The sequence below is a fragment of the Narcine bancroftii genome, chromosome 5, assembly GCF_036971445.1.
Source record: "Narcine bancroftii isolate sNarBan1 chromosome 5, sNarBan1.hap1, whole genome shotgun sequence".
Lineage (NCBI taxonomy): Eukaryota > Metazoa > Chordata > Chondrichthyes > Torpediniformes > Narcinidae > Narcine > Narcine bancroftii.
In genome coordinates, this window is record NC_091473.1 from 2,027,867 (window position 1) to 2,043,369 (window position 15,503).

Genomic DNA, 15,503 nt, shown 5'->3' on the forward strand with positions numbered 1-15,503 from the left:
TTCACTTTATCACTTTTCTCATCAGCTCCGACTGCCACGAAATACAATCCAAAATGTTGTTTAAATCTGTTCCAATTCTCAGCCACATCACCTGTCAGTTGAAGTTTCGCTGGTGGATGCAATCCTTCCATTTTTCACTGTGTTAGTTTCTCTTCACTTCAGTTGCTGACTTTAGATTTTACCTTTTAAAGTATTTCCTTCTAATTTCATTCATCCCACTTCTGACACCATGTTTCATCTTGTATTCATGTGTGGGAGTTCTTAGACAACACATGGATGAAGGAAAAGTTTCTTTTACTTTAAAGTTAATGTAAACAGTACCATGAGGCCATGAAGCTGCAAGTCTCCATTACAGATCTGTATACTGTGTGTCAGCCCCTGGTGGCAGCCAAGTCTAATCAAATGGTAAGGCATTGCGAGTTGCCTTGCAACCATGATCACTATCATTACAAGCACCTCTGGCATAGGGATTACTTCAGGTGGAATGTGAGTGGGACGAGAGGGACATGGTCCAAATGTGGGCAACTGAGACTAGCTCAGGAATGTGACTTGGACAGATTGGGCTGAGTGGTCTGCTAGTGTGCTGTATAAATCTCTGACTATACATGCCAATCTGCCAGGGGTGGACCAGTATTTAAATGCTGCCTTATTACATCTCCACCAACCAAGGTTCAGTCCTGAGCCAGGTGCTGAATGGATGGAGCTTGCAGATTCTCTCTGAGGGTTCCCGCCAGAGTGCATCAGTTTCCTCCCATACCTCAAAGAAGTGCAGAGCAGTTAACAGGTCGCTATCAGTTAGGTATTTTTATTTCCACTCACATCCCATGTTAAGTAATCCCTATGCCATCGGTGCTCTGTGATTAGTAAGGGATCGCTTAAGGTGGGAAGCAAAAGTTTGAATTCCACTGGAGTGGGTAGATGGCAGCAGAAGTGTGAGGAGTTAATGGGCATGTGAGAGGGGAAATGTTGGTCAGACAGTATTTCTAATTACTGGTTACTATACTCAAGAAGAAAGATGTCTGCACAAAGGAAAAGAATGTATACAAATAACGAAATGTAAACAAAATGTTCAAATACAAGAAAATAAATATTCAGTAATGAATAATGAGCGAAATAAGAGTCCTTAAATGAGTCCCTGATTGAGTTTGTCGTCGAGGAATCTGTTGGTGGAGGGGTAGCAGTGGTGTGAGCCTTGTGGCACCGATACCTCTTTCCTTATGGCAGCAGCGAGAACAGAGCGTGTGCTGGGTGGTGTGGGTTCTCCATGACTCCTGCTGCTCTCCGACGACATCATTCCCTGTGGATGTTCTTGATGGTGGGGAGGGTTTAGTCTGAGAATGGCGGAGTCAGCATGGACACGGAGGACCAGGTAGCCGCCTACTCTATCATAAGAAAAAAAATTTGCAAAGTGGGTGGGTCTGACCATTGGCCATTTCTGCCACACGCATCCTAAACCCTCTCTCATGACATGCAATTCGCTGAATGATGGTTTACAATTGGATAGCCGCGCAGCTATTTTTGCTGGGTTAATTACTAGAGGTGGGTATAGTCTTCAGTGGAAACCATGTCCTTTGTCTATTTTCTCAAGCAATGTGGGAGCAGGAGGTCTTCAGTCCTGCCCTACGTTTTTCCTTCTCCCCAGCCTTTTAATTCAGGTGCTTGCATGCTTTTTACTTATACGTTGCATTAAAAAAATTTAGACATACACCACGGCAACAGGCCATTTTGGCCCACAAGCCCATGCTGCCCAATTACACCCAGTTTACTTGCACCTCCTCCTCCCCATACAGTGGGAGGAAACTGGACCCCCCCCCCCTATACAAACACGTGGTGAACATACACACTCCTTACTGACAGCTCAGGATTCGACCCCCGGTCCTGATCGCTCTCGCTGTAAAGGTGTTGCGCCAACTGCCACACCAATCGTACCGCCCCTGAACATTGATTATATATCTTCACCTCCTGTGGACACTGCAAGACCTGTTGAGCTCCTCCAGCACTTTTTGTGTCTTCACCACAATGACAGTGTCTGCAGATTTTAGTGTTTCTCACTATACGCCCAATCAATACATGGATCCCCAGTCTCAAACTGCACTCCTTTATCCTTTTGTTAATGGAGAGCCCAACATCAGAGAGCTCCAAATTTCTACCATCCTCTGAATTCCCTCTTGAAAAGTGTGCCTCTGGTATTTTTGCCTTGGAGTCCTGGGTTAAGGGTGAAAGGTGAAATATTTAAGGGGTACATTGGGGGAAAGCTCTTCATACACACAGCGGTGGGAGTGCGGAACAAACTGAAGTGGTGAATGTGGGCTTGATTTTGACACTTAAGAAACCTTTGGATGGGAGAGGTATGGAGGGCTACGGTCATTGGGGCAAGGCAGAATAAGAGTGGCACAGACTAGATGGGCCGAAGGGCCTGTTTCTAGGCTATAGTGTTCTAAGCATCTGCAGATTTTCTTCTTTAACTCTATTCAGCGACTCTTCAAAAGATGCCTACCCAGAAGTTCTCCCCTGTCTTTGAGGGAGTTCTGTAGGAGTCTCTCTGCACCCTGCTTGTTATTGCTGCTACCCTCGAGCTCTGTGACCATGTGATCACTCTGACTTGCTTCCATAGCTGTGTCCTCCTTATAACCTCTTACCGGTTAGCCTGTGCTCCTCCTCGTCCCCTTCCTCCCCACCTCCTCATTTTTTTTTCTGCTGGACCTACCTGCTTTTTTCTTTAACAGCAGAAAAGCCCAAGCTCGAACCGTTGGTTACCCTTTACTTCTTATGATGTTGTGTGACCTGGTGACTTTCCCTCGCATTATAATAATTCTCCCTGCCCTCTCAGGTCTCAGGCACTGCCACACCGAGACTGCCTGCAAATTGGAGGAACAACACCTTGTCTTCCATCTGGGTACCCTCCCACTGGATGGCATTAATATCGACCTCCAGTTTCCGTTCTTCTGCCACCTGTTGCCTTTCTTTCAGCTCTCTCTCTCTCTCTCCCTTAACAGAGCTAAAATCAATTCTCACCTTTCCTCTTATCATATCCAATCAACACCTTTTGTTGGCCTGGACTCTTCCCCCTTGCTGGTTTTCAGATGCCTTCCTGTGTTTTCCTTATTCCTCGGAGAAGGGCTCAGGCCCAAAGCGTCATTAATATATCTTTACCTCCTTGGGACACTGCGAGACCGGCTGAGTTCCTCCGGCATTTAACTACAATCACAGCGCCTGCATACTTTCGTGTTTCATGTCCCTCAAAATTTGCACGGTTTGATATCTGTCCCCCTCAGCACAGCAATGATGGGAATCAGTAAGCACAATGTACATTAAAGAGATGAGCCAGTGTTTATTTGGTTTGCTTTCATCCACAGGAACTCTGTGATTTTCCACTCCACGATCAGATGCACCAAACATGAATGACAAATACACTCAAGAACCTTTCTTTTCTTAGATTTACAATTATTTACATAGAATATATGTTCACTGACATCTGAGCCAAGTTTAATAAAGTTATTAAAAATAAACTTGCTTCCTTTTTTAAAAAAAACCCCAAATATTAGAAGCCAGGTTAAGTGACATCACAGAATATATTATATACCATTACTGGAGAGATGCACCACGGGAAGGAATTGCTGATGCAGTTTGCCAGCACACACTAGGTTTTTAAATTTTTTTTAATAAAAGTAACAGCATCAACAACAAAAAAAGTTTCATTTTTTAAAAAAAAACACAACCAGCTTTAACAAATTATACAACCTTTTCTTCCAAAGCTATTTAACTTATGACGATTAAAGTAAAATCAAAGAGCAGTCTGGGTGTAGACCATCATTTAACGATTAATGCATTCTAATATAAAATACAATGCAAGTTTTTAAAAAAAATCTACGGATGAGACCGAATAATTGTAAAAGAAGCTCCCTGTTCGCCTGAATTGAGGCATGATGACTTAATGCTGGAGAGCTTGTACACTTGCTGTGATGTCTATCGTCTCCTTGTAACTACACTTCTGCCTGGAAGCCCCCAGCTGTTTATTGTTTGCGTGTTGCCTTCCAGAATGATGTGCATGATGTAGGAGGAAATTTAACTAGAATGAAAACAGCTGCCTGGACTGTTCGATGCAAAACCCTTGTTCCTGAGCTGAGGGTTGACCTCTGATTCCGTGTAATTCAGTTGAAGAACAATGGTGAATGAACAGCACTCGCTCTGTATGTGTTAAATTAAAAATTGTGCTTTTTAATTAACTGCCCAGTAGATAGAGGAAACCTCTTGGTGATACTTTACTGGTTCTCTTTTAGGGGATTTCTGCTTGTGGCTCCCCATCGCCCATTGTCAAGCCTCTAGATGGGAACTTTACGTTGTCGTAGAGACTTTTGGCTTCAGCTTCCAAACAATCTCACCTCTAACCTCCGCTCTCCTCCGGCATTCCACGTCACCCCACCTTCCTCTGCGCTCTGGGATTACAGCAGAGTGCAGGAGGGAAGGAGAACTAGTGGCTTGATGCCAGGAAAACAACCTTCCTGTCAGAATCAGCAAGACCAAGAGAGTTATAGAATGCTGGAGGAGAGCTTTATGGCTCATGTCAATGACGCTGAGGTGGAGATAGTAGGCAGATTGAAGTTCTTTGGGGCAAACTTCTTGAGTGACTTGTCCTGGTCCACCCACGTCCAGGCAGTGGCAAAGAAAGCAGATCAGTGCCTCTTCTTCCTCAGAAGGCTGAGAAAATTTGGCATGCCTCCTGGATCCCTTAACAACTTGGGCAGGTGCACCACTGAATGCATCCTTTCAGGGTGCATCAATGTGTGGGTTGGGAACAGCTCCTCCCAAGTTTGCAGGAAACTGCAGAGAGTTGTAAACGTAGCTCAGTCCATCGCACACACTCTCGTCCTCTCCATCAACTCCATCTATAACTTCCCACTCCCCTCGGAAAAGCAGCCAAGTTATGAAAAAGGCTCTCTTCACCGCGGCCACACTCTCTTCGGCCCACTCCCGTCAAGAAGAAGATTCATGATTGTAAGACCAGGCACTGCAAGATTCAAGGACAGTTTATTTCCCACCATTTACAGACTCTTAGTTCTTAAATTTAGGCATATATCACGGTTTACAGGTCCTTTTGGCCCACAAGCCCATGCTGCCCAATTACACCTAATTGACCTATAACCCTAGTATGTTTCGAAGGATGGGAGGAAACTGGAGCCCTTGGGGAAAACCCACGCCGTCATGGGAGAACATACAAACTCCTTACAGACAGCGCTGGATTTGAACCCTCGCTGCTAGTGCAGTAAGAGCGTGGCGCTGACCGCTACACTAACTGTGCCACCTCAAAATAGTGAAATAGTGCTGCCTTTGCTCTGTACCAACTGATCCCTCTCTGTAACTCAGCACTCTGTGCTGCACCTTTCTTATTGTAACATGCAGGAGATGTTTAACCGGTCTGCTCAGAAAGCAACCTCTATCACTGCGTCTTGGTACATGTGATAATAAACGTGAACTCCTGGAAGTTCCAGGATTCTGTTCTGTTTGGTGATGCGAGGCTGAGGTCTTCATTCCCCAATGCCTGAAGGAAAAGCCTCAACTACTATTTTCAAGACAGCTGCTGTAAAGGGTTCAAGCCACTGCAATGACTGATGTTTTCTTTTCCTGGACAATATGAATTTATTTTTTAGATTCTCCTTCAGGAATTCAATCCGGTAGACTACCCAAAGATGGAATGGAAAGAGAGTGGAATAGCCATGAGACAATTTGTGGCCGTACTGAATGAACGCCCATCTATCCTGTCCACATCATGTAATTTCCCTCGAACCAACATGAGCCTTGGCGCTTTGGGCCCCTGCTCACCTCCAGCCAATATTCCCGAAACACCAGATGGTGTGATAACTGGTAGATCCCGTGCCCAGTGTACAACCAAAATACATTACAATGCCTTAAAGTTATGGGACAATTCAGAGGAATACAGTTCCATTTTAAGTACCTATACATAATGTCATGGGGACTTTGTTGTAAGTACAAGGAAGTTGAATTATCATACTATATACAGCCTACAATAAATACTGTGTTGTAAGGGTAGTTATACTTTATATTAAAGAAATTCTAATCTCTCGGAGCTTCATGTTTGCTGTAGAGGGGATGTGTGGTGATTTCTGCGGTTTCGGGGTTTTTTCTGTTCTCTGATGGGCTTCACTTTGAGCTGCTTGCCCAGGTTTTTCTTCTGGATGTTGGCTGGCCTCTGCCAATAGTCCTCGCAGTACTGGTTGATGAGTCCCATTTCTGGTTGGCTTAATAGTTGGAGCAATTCCTTGTACCCTGGGTTGGGGCTCCTGGAGGTGCCCAGGCTGCCAGCGTGCAAGTTGGCGACCCCGGGCAAGAGGCCCCCTTGCGAGAGCACAGCATTGACGGTGTCGTTGTTTAGGACCCGGAGGTGCACCCGCGCCAGGATGTGCTTGAAGTTGTTCTCTGTGGCAGTGCACTGGTATGTCCCAGCGTCTGTCATCTGCAGAGATCGAAGGAGAAGACCCTGGTCTGTCCTGAGGAGCCGGTCATCTGTTTTAATCTGGAGAACGAGGGAAGAAAAAAACGTCAATAGTGTCTGGCGAAGGGCTCAGGCCCGAAATGTTAGTTGCCCTTTACTTCCTATGGATGTTGCTTGACCTGCTGACTTTCCCCAGTTATTTGTGTGTTGTACTTGACCTTGACATCAGTAAACTCTCTTGTTTAACTCAAGTGTTTATATGGGGTTAACACATCTTACATATCTAAATGTTCCTTCACATTAAAAAACATGGAATTCAAATCTATTGAGATTCCACCTGGCCAAGGACATTAATAATTAATATCATCCCACTTTTTATTTGAATTTCAAAATACATTTGCTAATTGCTTTTCTGTGTCAAGTTTCTGGATTAGTCCAAGTAGCAGCAACCAGAGTGAGCCAAATGCTTTTATTCCAAAGGTATAGGATAATGCCAGCAGTGGGTCCAATTGAGCATGTGGTCTGTAGCCTGTTCCATTGTCCTGTTAGTTTCTGGACAGAGACTGACCCAGTGGTCTCTTCCATGGGTCCAGTCACTTTAGATACATGGGCAATGCCCATAGATTCTGCACCTATGTCAGCAATGCCCACTAAACAGTAGGATGACTAGCATACCTCTGCCTCTGTGGATCAGGGATGCTGATGTCTGCATTTCAGACCATGCTCCTAACAGCAGCTAGGAGCCCTTGGCGTTAACGTTGGTTCTCTGGGGCAAGCCTACGTTGAAATGGGCAGCAGTGCATGTCGTTCTTTATTATGAGTCCAGGTTTGGGTAATAGGCAGAGTGGCTGAGATATTAAGGAATAGTATATGGACTTGCACCATGTGAAATACGATTCATCAGGAACCCTGGGGGTCAAGAGCTGTTGGTCTGCAAATGAGCCACTCTAAATAGAGTTCCCAGACAGAAAGCACCACTTTGGGCTCCAGTTCCCCTTCAGATAGCATCAGTATAATTAGAGTGCATTTTCAGATAGCCCACAAATACGATTATGCTCCTTTAGACAGTTAATGGCCATTATTGGTACCTCTTCAAACCTATCATTGTGTGCCTTTTGAGATAGTCTGACTTCCAATTACTGTGAATCTTCAGGCAGTGCTGGCTGGACGTGTCATGAACTGTATCTAAAGTACCCCCTCAGCTTTTGTTAACCCCTCAGATGGTAGGCCAGACACTATTCAGGGATGCTGCTATGCTGTGATCACCTGCTGAGTGACAACGCTGGGTCTGCCGGTGACAAAGGAAACGGCTCATTTTGCCTCGTACGTTTCCAACCCACCACCACCATCCTGGGTAGCTTTGTGTGCATGGAGAGTGGCTGGTGTCTGTAAAACGTGCTGCCAAGGGAGGTGTTGGAATTGTCAGACACTTAAGTAGGCATGGCACAGAAGGATGGGAGCCTCACGTAAGTAAATGGCTTCAGAGGAGGTTCTTCAGAGGTGAGTGTGGATGCAGAATGTGAAAGGGCCCTTGTGTGTGCTCAACATCTTTCTGATGTTGATGGAATGGTTTAGAGCAGTGATTCTCAGCCTTTTTCTTTCCACTCACATCCCACTTTAAGTTATCTCAATGTCATCGGTGCTCTGTGATTAGTAAGGAATTGCTTAAGATGGTATGCGAGTGGAAAGGGAAGGTTGAGAACTATTGCTCTAGACTCAATTGTTACAAATTTTTTGCTTGAAAAAAATTGTCATTTGTCCATTTCCTTTGGAGTTATGAAACAGTGCACATAACGAGTCAATTAGGGACGATTAAAACAGTAGTTTTCAAACTTTTTCTTATCCCTCACATCCCACCTTAAGCAATCCCTTACTAATCACAGAGCGCCTATGGTATAGGGATTACTTAAAGTGGTATGTGAGTGGAAAGAGAAAGGTTGAGGACCACTGCTTTAGAGAGCAGTGGAAGTTTGCTGTGAATGAGTTAAGCTTCATGCAATGATCACACCAATTCCTTGCAACTGAAACCCCCCAAAAAAATCTCAAACCTTCCCATTGATGCAAGATCCTTCCTGCCAGTGTTATGCATGTCCTAGTTCTTGACGTTGGCTTGGGTTGAAAGAGAATGATAAGCAACACCCTTTTCGTGTGAAAGGAAGTGTCCCAGCCCCAGTGTGAGATGACTCACTTCCACCAGCTGAGGGCCAATTGCTTGTTGAGCTAAAATGGTCTGCTTGGCCTGTGACGTTTGACGTCCGTTCAGGAGACTTGCATCAGCTAGGGAGGTCCTCTTTCCTGTCATGGGCAAATGTTTGAGAGGGCGGTTCCTGCTTTCTGGTCTTTTGGAGAGGTCAGCAGGGGACTGGAGATTTTAAAAATCCATTTACAGGATGTGGATGTCGCCACTGTTGACATTTATTGCCCATTTCTAATTTCCTCAGCATCGAGAAGGTGGTGGAGAGTCAACCACTTTAGTGGGTCTAATGTCACATTATGGGCCATGGTGGGTAAAGTCAACAAATTTAATTTAATTTTTAATTAAATTGAGAGTTACAGCATGGTAACCGGGGGTACCGGTCTACGAGTCCATACAATCCAAACACACCAATTAACCTACAAACCCACTACAATTTTGGATTGTGGGAAGAAACTGGAGAACCCGGAGGAAACCCATGCATGTCACGGGGAGAACGTACAAACTTCTTACAGACAGCACCGGATTCAATCCTGGTTTGCTGATGCTGGTAACGTGCTACTCTGCATCCTTCTGGGGAGTCTTTAGTGGACAAGATTGTTTTACCTCGATCCAGTAGTTTCTGTCTGAGGTTAGCTTCTGTAAAATTCCAGATTTGGTTAATAAGTTGACTGTTAATTCCTCATGGCAGTTAGCTACCAATATTCATAAGTCCACAGCTTCCTGTCAAGACTCCATCCTAATCTCCCAGGCTTTAAAAAAAATCTCAATCATATCTGCTCTAATAATGAGACTTTCCACATCTATATGTCCATGAACTTTTCTTCCCCCTCTACTCTAGTAGACAGGACTCTCAAATGCATCTCCTCTATTTCCCATACTTTCTCTCACCTTTGCTCTTTTGTCGAGAACACCGATAGGGTCCCACGTCCTCTCACCTTCCACCCAACCAGCCTCCACGTTAAGCTGAACATCCTCCATTGTTCCTGCCACCCTCAGCAGGATTCCCCCAGCAGGTTCATCTTCTTCCCACACTGTTCAGCATTCCCCAGGAACCATTCCCTCTCCCATCCCCGTGGCACTTTCCCCATGTAACGGCAGGAGGTCCAGCACCTGTTGTTTTACCTCTTCCCCTTCAACCCAGCCAGAAATCCAGGTGAAACAATGATTTATCGGCCTCTACCCATTCAGTGCACTACTTTCCCCCTTCTCTGCTGTCTCCACCCCATCAGGGAAACCAATGCACTCAATCTGCAAGATCAACCCTCCATGTAGAATTTTAATTCTTCATCCCATTTCCTCTCTAATATATAGCCTCCTATGTTACTCAGCAGTACACTCCCAAAGCACTTCCTCTTCTGAATGGATACACTACAACCCTTTGAATTTTCCATTGAATTTCAACCAATTTCCTCTGTTCCTGTTTGTTTCTTTCTGTTGCCCCTCCCTGCAAATTTGAACATATCCATTTCTGGGACAAAAAAATGTCTATTTCTCTTTTCATTGGCGCTGTTTGATTGGCTGAATGACTCTGTTTAAAGCAGTGGTTCTCAACTTTCTTTCCACTCACATACCACTATAATTATTCCCTATGCCAATGGTGCTCTGTGATTAGTAAGGGATTCCTTAAGGTGGAATGTGGGTGAAAAGAAAAAGCTTGAAAACCACTGTTTTAATCGTCCCTCATTGACTCATTCTGTGCACGGTTTCAGAACTCCAAAGGAAATGGGCCAATGACAATTTTTCTCAAGCAAAATAGTTCAGTGACAATTGGGACTAGAGCAGTGATTCTCAACCTTTTCCCTTCCCACTCACATCCCACCTTAAGCAATCCCTTAATAATCACAGAGCACCGATGGCACAGGGATTATTTAAAGTGATATGTGAATAGAAAGAAAAGGATTGAGAACTACTAGTTTAAAGAATCAGTTCACCTGAGAGGACTTTTCCCTGTTGTTAAAGGTAGTCCACCAGAGGAAATAGATTCTCAAAGAATTAAAAAAGAAATTGCTTCTTTGTAACAAACAACCATCTAACTTGTGTATGAAATGCATTCTGCCTTCCAACTTAAGTAAAATTTGTGGGGTTTTTTCCATGCTTTGTGTCATTCTCTGTACAAAACAAGAACGATGGTCCCATTGGGAGTTCTCTTCATTTTACGGAGTTATCTGGGGACAATAGGGTACAAACATGAGGCAGGTCTGAAAAGGTAGAGCCTCTTCTTTTGTGTGTGAAGCCAAGATTGAAAGAAGACAGGATTGAGCTCTTTAAAATTATGGAAGAGAAGAAATTGAAGAAATGTTATTATCTTATGGGAATCAGGGAGGTTGTAAAAAAAATATCAATAATAAATCGTGATGGGAATTTATAAAATGAGGAGAGACACAGATGAGGGAGATAGAGTATTTCTCTGCAGGTTAAAAATGTCAAATATTGGAGGAGATGCATTTAAGGTGAGAGAAGGAAAGTTTCTTAAGAAAGCAGCCTCTATCCTCGAGGACCTCCACCACCCAGGCCACACCCTCTTAACTCTGCTACCATCGGGAAGGAGGTGCAGGAGCCTAAAGACAAGCACTCAGCGGCACAAGGGCAGCTTCTTCCCCGCTGCCATCAGATTCCTGAATGATCAATGAACCAAAGGCACTGCCTCACTTTTCAAGCACTATTATTTATATTTTTATGATATATTAATGTTGGAAGATGGTTATAATAGGAATGTTTGCACCGAATTTTAGTGACTTGTTCATGTCAATAAATTCTGATTCTGATTTAAAGGAGATGTGTGGGGCAGGCTTTTCAACTCAGAGAGCAGTTGGTGCCGTATCGGTGGAAGCAGAGACGACAGTACTGTTTCGGAGGCTTTTAGATAGACTCATGAATAGACAGGGAAGGGATAGATCATGTAGGCAGAAGAGATTTGGTTTAATTTGGCATCATGTTCAGTGCAGGGCTGTACGATTCTATATTCTCAGTCCAGAGAGGATGTTAGAAGAAAATGTGGAATCCACCAAGTTTGGCGTGAAGTGGAGAGGTGTTCAATACATATAAGGAAGAAGAACATGCTGATAGGACAAGGTAGGAGAACGCTGAAGCTGATCTTAAAGGTCTCTGCAATCTATGGTCAGCTTGCACTTTTAATGCCTTAACTTCACTGCTGTTCAAACACAAGCTCAGAAGGTCTTGCAGGAATATAAAACATTTTCACTGCCCAGCAGACAGATTTACCTCTCTCTTGCGGTCACTGCCATGTCGCTGTAGCACCCACTTCAGGCTGGCCTGGGGGGATTTGGGCTGGCATTCCAGGAATGTGCTGCTGCCTTCCACACCATACTGTTCCATCTCTGCTGTTTTCCTCTTAGCTGTCAATGTAAAGGTGAAAGTTCCATTATTGTCATGTCACAATACATTTCGAATGTTACATGAAATTTTTTGACTTTTGACCACTGTAAGACAAACAGAGAGTCGCCACTTTGTTCCAGTGCCCCTCACAGCACCTGGCATTCCTAGACGGCCTCCCCTCCAAGTCCTGAGCCTGCTTAGCTTCTGAGATCAGACAATCCCAGGTGTATTCAGGATATAATGTACCCCAGTATTGGGCGCAATGATACCATCTGTGCTATGAGCATACACAGGGTCACACTTCCATCCTGCAAACACCATGCATACTTAATGAAGATCCACGTGACTCCATGTCTATCCACTTGAAAGGGATCCAGTTATCTTAACCATAATTATATTCCTTTTACCGAGGCTATTTACACAGCAGGCTGGTTTAAATAATAGAAGCCTGCAGAATCTGGGGGAGAATGGAAAATTGAATTGAAGATCTGGTCAGTGGAAGGACGGAAATGATCGTCAGATGCTTTTAACTGGGAGGCTGTTCCGGGCGAGATTCCACGAACCTCTTCATTTTTAGGCAGTGGGCTCAGATGAGTGTGAAGCGGGTGATAAACAAGTTTGCAGATGATCCAAATGGAATTCCAGAAAGAGGTTTAACTCTACAGAAGGATAGAGGTCGGTCGTCTGATTACTTGAAGAGAAAAGTGGCAGATGGAATTTAATCTAGGGGTAAGGCAGAAGGATATGGGGGGATGAAGGGGATGGGGGAATGGAGCTTATGTTCATAGATCCTTAAATGTCACAGGACATATTAATAAAGATGCAGGATGTTTGTGGATATTAATAGAAAGGATAGCACCATAGAACACTACAGCACAGAATCAGGCTCTTCAGTCCATCTAGTTTGTGCTGAACTATTATTTTGCCTAGACCTATTGACTTGCACTTGGACTACACCCCTTCCATCTATGTACCTATCCAAAGTTTTTTTAAATGTCAAAATCGAACTTGCAATCACCACTTCAGCTGGCAGCTCGTTCCCCACTCCCACTACTGTCTAAGGTTCCCCCTAACATTCACTTTAAACATTTCCCCTTTCACCCTTGACCCATGCCCTCTAGTTCTTGTCTCACCCAGAGCAGGACAGTTATACTAGAACCTCATTTAGCCCCAGCAACATCACAGCTTGAGCCAGAGTCAGGCGTCAGAGCAAATCTAATGGATTAGGGTGACCGCAGTGGGGGCACAAACTGCCACTCGTGTGCCATTTGTGTTCAGGTGGGGGGGGCACAATAACTCATTTGGGGTGGGGCATGGCCCACAAATGCCCCCCTTGCCCCATGACACCAACCCTGACTTGAGCACTTAAAATGATGCTGGCTCATTTATTGTGATAATCTCTACAATGCAGAAAAATCTGCAGGTTCATCGTAAAAACTGAGCAGAAAATAAAATTATATTGAAAAGTTGTCCACCAAAGCACTGTGGCCTGGTTTTCTTCTTTGAAGAAGCGACTTCACCATGGTCTCCAAATCCAGCATATATCTCCCAGGGAATTCAGAAACGTCTCAGCACATACCGTTGGAGTTGTAACCTCGGCATTGCCGGATTGGGTTGCCGTGCCGCACGTCCTGCCTTCGGCTTCGCCTGTCAGAAATAAGGGAATGCATTCTTGTTAAAATCCATCTAAATGCAGTTTTCAGCTAGAGCCACCCATGCAGTCATGGGGAGAAGGTACAAGCTTCTTACAGACAGCACCGGATTCAAATGAAGGTTGCTGGGGCTGTAATAGCGTTGCCCTATCTGCCACGCTAACCGTGCCACCTGGTTGTTTCAAGTGAAAATGGTAATAATTGCCCTTTAAGTAGCCAGAGTTAGCTTTAAAACATCATCAGATTGGTTAAACTCCCCCGACGTCCACCCCTGGCCTTTCCTCCTACCTTGCATGCTGATAAGCTGCAGCCTGCCAACTAACCTGCAGCAGGGACTCGAGACTCCCAGGCTCCTGTGCATTGCACAAACATACTGGGGAAACTCAGCATCCATGGGAAGTGAAGGTTAACTAATGTTTAGGGCCTGGGCCCTTTATCAGGTAGAAGCAAAGAAAGGCCAGTGCCAGTTGTTTGTGCATTGCACACGACCCCAGCATCCACTGACTTTCTTGTTTAACCCTCATAAACTCTAAAGTTTAAATACAGAGTTTAAATATTTTTTTGATTGAAGAATGCCATTTCTGTGGGCGGAAAAGTGCTCAGGTTATTCTCCGATTGTCGGGTTCCCACTGATCTGATCAAAAAGTTAAATGAACCTTTTACAATGTAAAACTAAGAAAGAGCGAAAGTGCTGGAAACATGTCCGGCAGGTCTGCAGAGTGACAAACAGACTTACTGTTTTGCCATGAGATTTTGATGTGAGGTCTTCACTCTCAGACTTTGGCTCATTTTCTGAGGATTTTTCCTGAGGTTGGCAATGTCCTGCACTTTATATTTTCATTTTAAAATCACAGGCAGTCACTATTTTTGTCTTGCAGTTTGGACAAAATGGAAATCTTTACTAAAATACTGATATTATCACAATGATTTTGACTTATTTTTAACTTTTGGCTTATTATTTTGGTAAAACAATAATAGAAATTGCATGTACAAGTTCAGAAAATGAGAGGAATATTGGCCAAGTTAAGGTTTGCTGAGATGTTATGGGCTGAATGGTCTCATCTTGCAAGATTCTATGGCATTCTCAATTCTTCAAAAGAGACTACTGGATAATTTACAAACAGGACCATGTGCAAATCTCAACTGAGAAAGCATACCTCCGACAATGGAGCACTCTCTTGGTGCCATGCTAGGAATACAAGCACTAACTGTTGGTGCAATGTTCAGTCGCGGGATTTGGACACAAAACTATTTGGGTGAAACATGAAAATCTGCAGACGCTGTGATTGTAGCAAAAGCACACCAAAATGCTGGAGGAACTCAGCTGGATTTTTCAGCATCCCTAAGAAACAAAGATACATTGCCAAGGTTTTGGGCCTGAGCCCTTCTTCAAGGAATTTTCCTTGAAGAAGGGCTCAGGGTTATTTCTTATAACCATATAACCATTCACAGCACAGAAACAAGCCAGTTTGGCCCTACTAGTCTGTGCCAAACACCTTCTCCCACCTAGTCCCACTGACCTGCATTTGGCCCATAATCCTCAGCACCTCTCCCATTCATATACCTATCCAACCTTTCCTTGAATATTAACATCGGTCTCACTTCTACCACCACTGCCAGAAGTTCATTCCACATTCTTCGTGAAGAAATTCCCCCTTATGTTTCTCCCAATCTTTTCCCCTTTTACTCTCAATCCATGCCCTCTTGTTTGAATCTCCCCCACTCTCAGTGGAAAAAGCCTGTTCACATTGACTCTATCTGTCCCCCTTATAATTTTTAATACCTCTATCAAATTACCCCTCAATCAGTCCCAGAGTGCTCAACCTTCCCCTGTAACTTAAACCCTGAAACCCCGGCAACATTCTCG

General features: G+C 44.2%; 1 protein-coding gene across 3 annotated transcripts in view; it reads right to left on the minus strand.

Moving 5' to 3' along the window:
- Positions 1-3,307: 3,307 nt before the first annotated feature.
- Positions 3,308-15,503, minus strand: part of LOC138763032 (semaphorin-3F-like) — a 259,869-nt gene continuing 247,673 nt past the window's right edge. For all 3 annotated transcript variants that reach the window (XM_069936552.1, XM_069936550.1, XM_069936553.1), the window contains 3 exons: positions 13,564-13,631; positions 11,871-12,004; positions 3,308-6,532 (listed from right to left, as the gene is read on the minus strand). In XM_069936552.1, the coding sequence (XP_069792653.1) occupies positions 6,089-6,532; positions 11,871-12,004; positions 13,564-13,631 (646 nt within the window). In that variant the 3' untranslated portion in view covers positions 3,308-6,088. The remainder of the gene's footprint in view (positions 6,533-11,870; positions 12,005-13,563; positions 13,632-15,503) is intronic.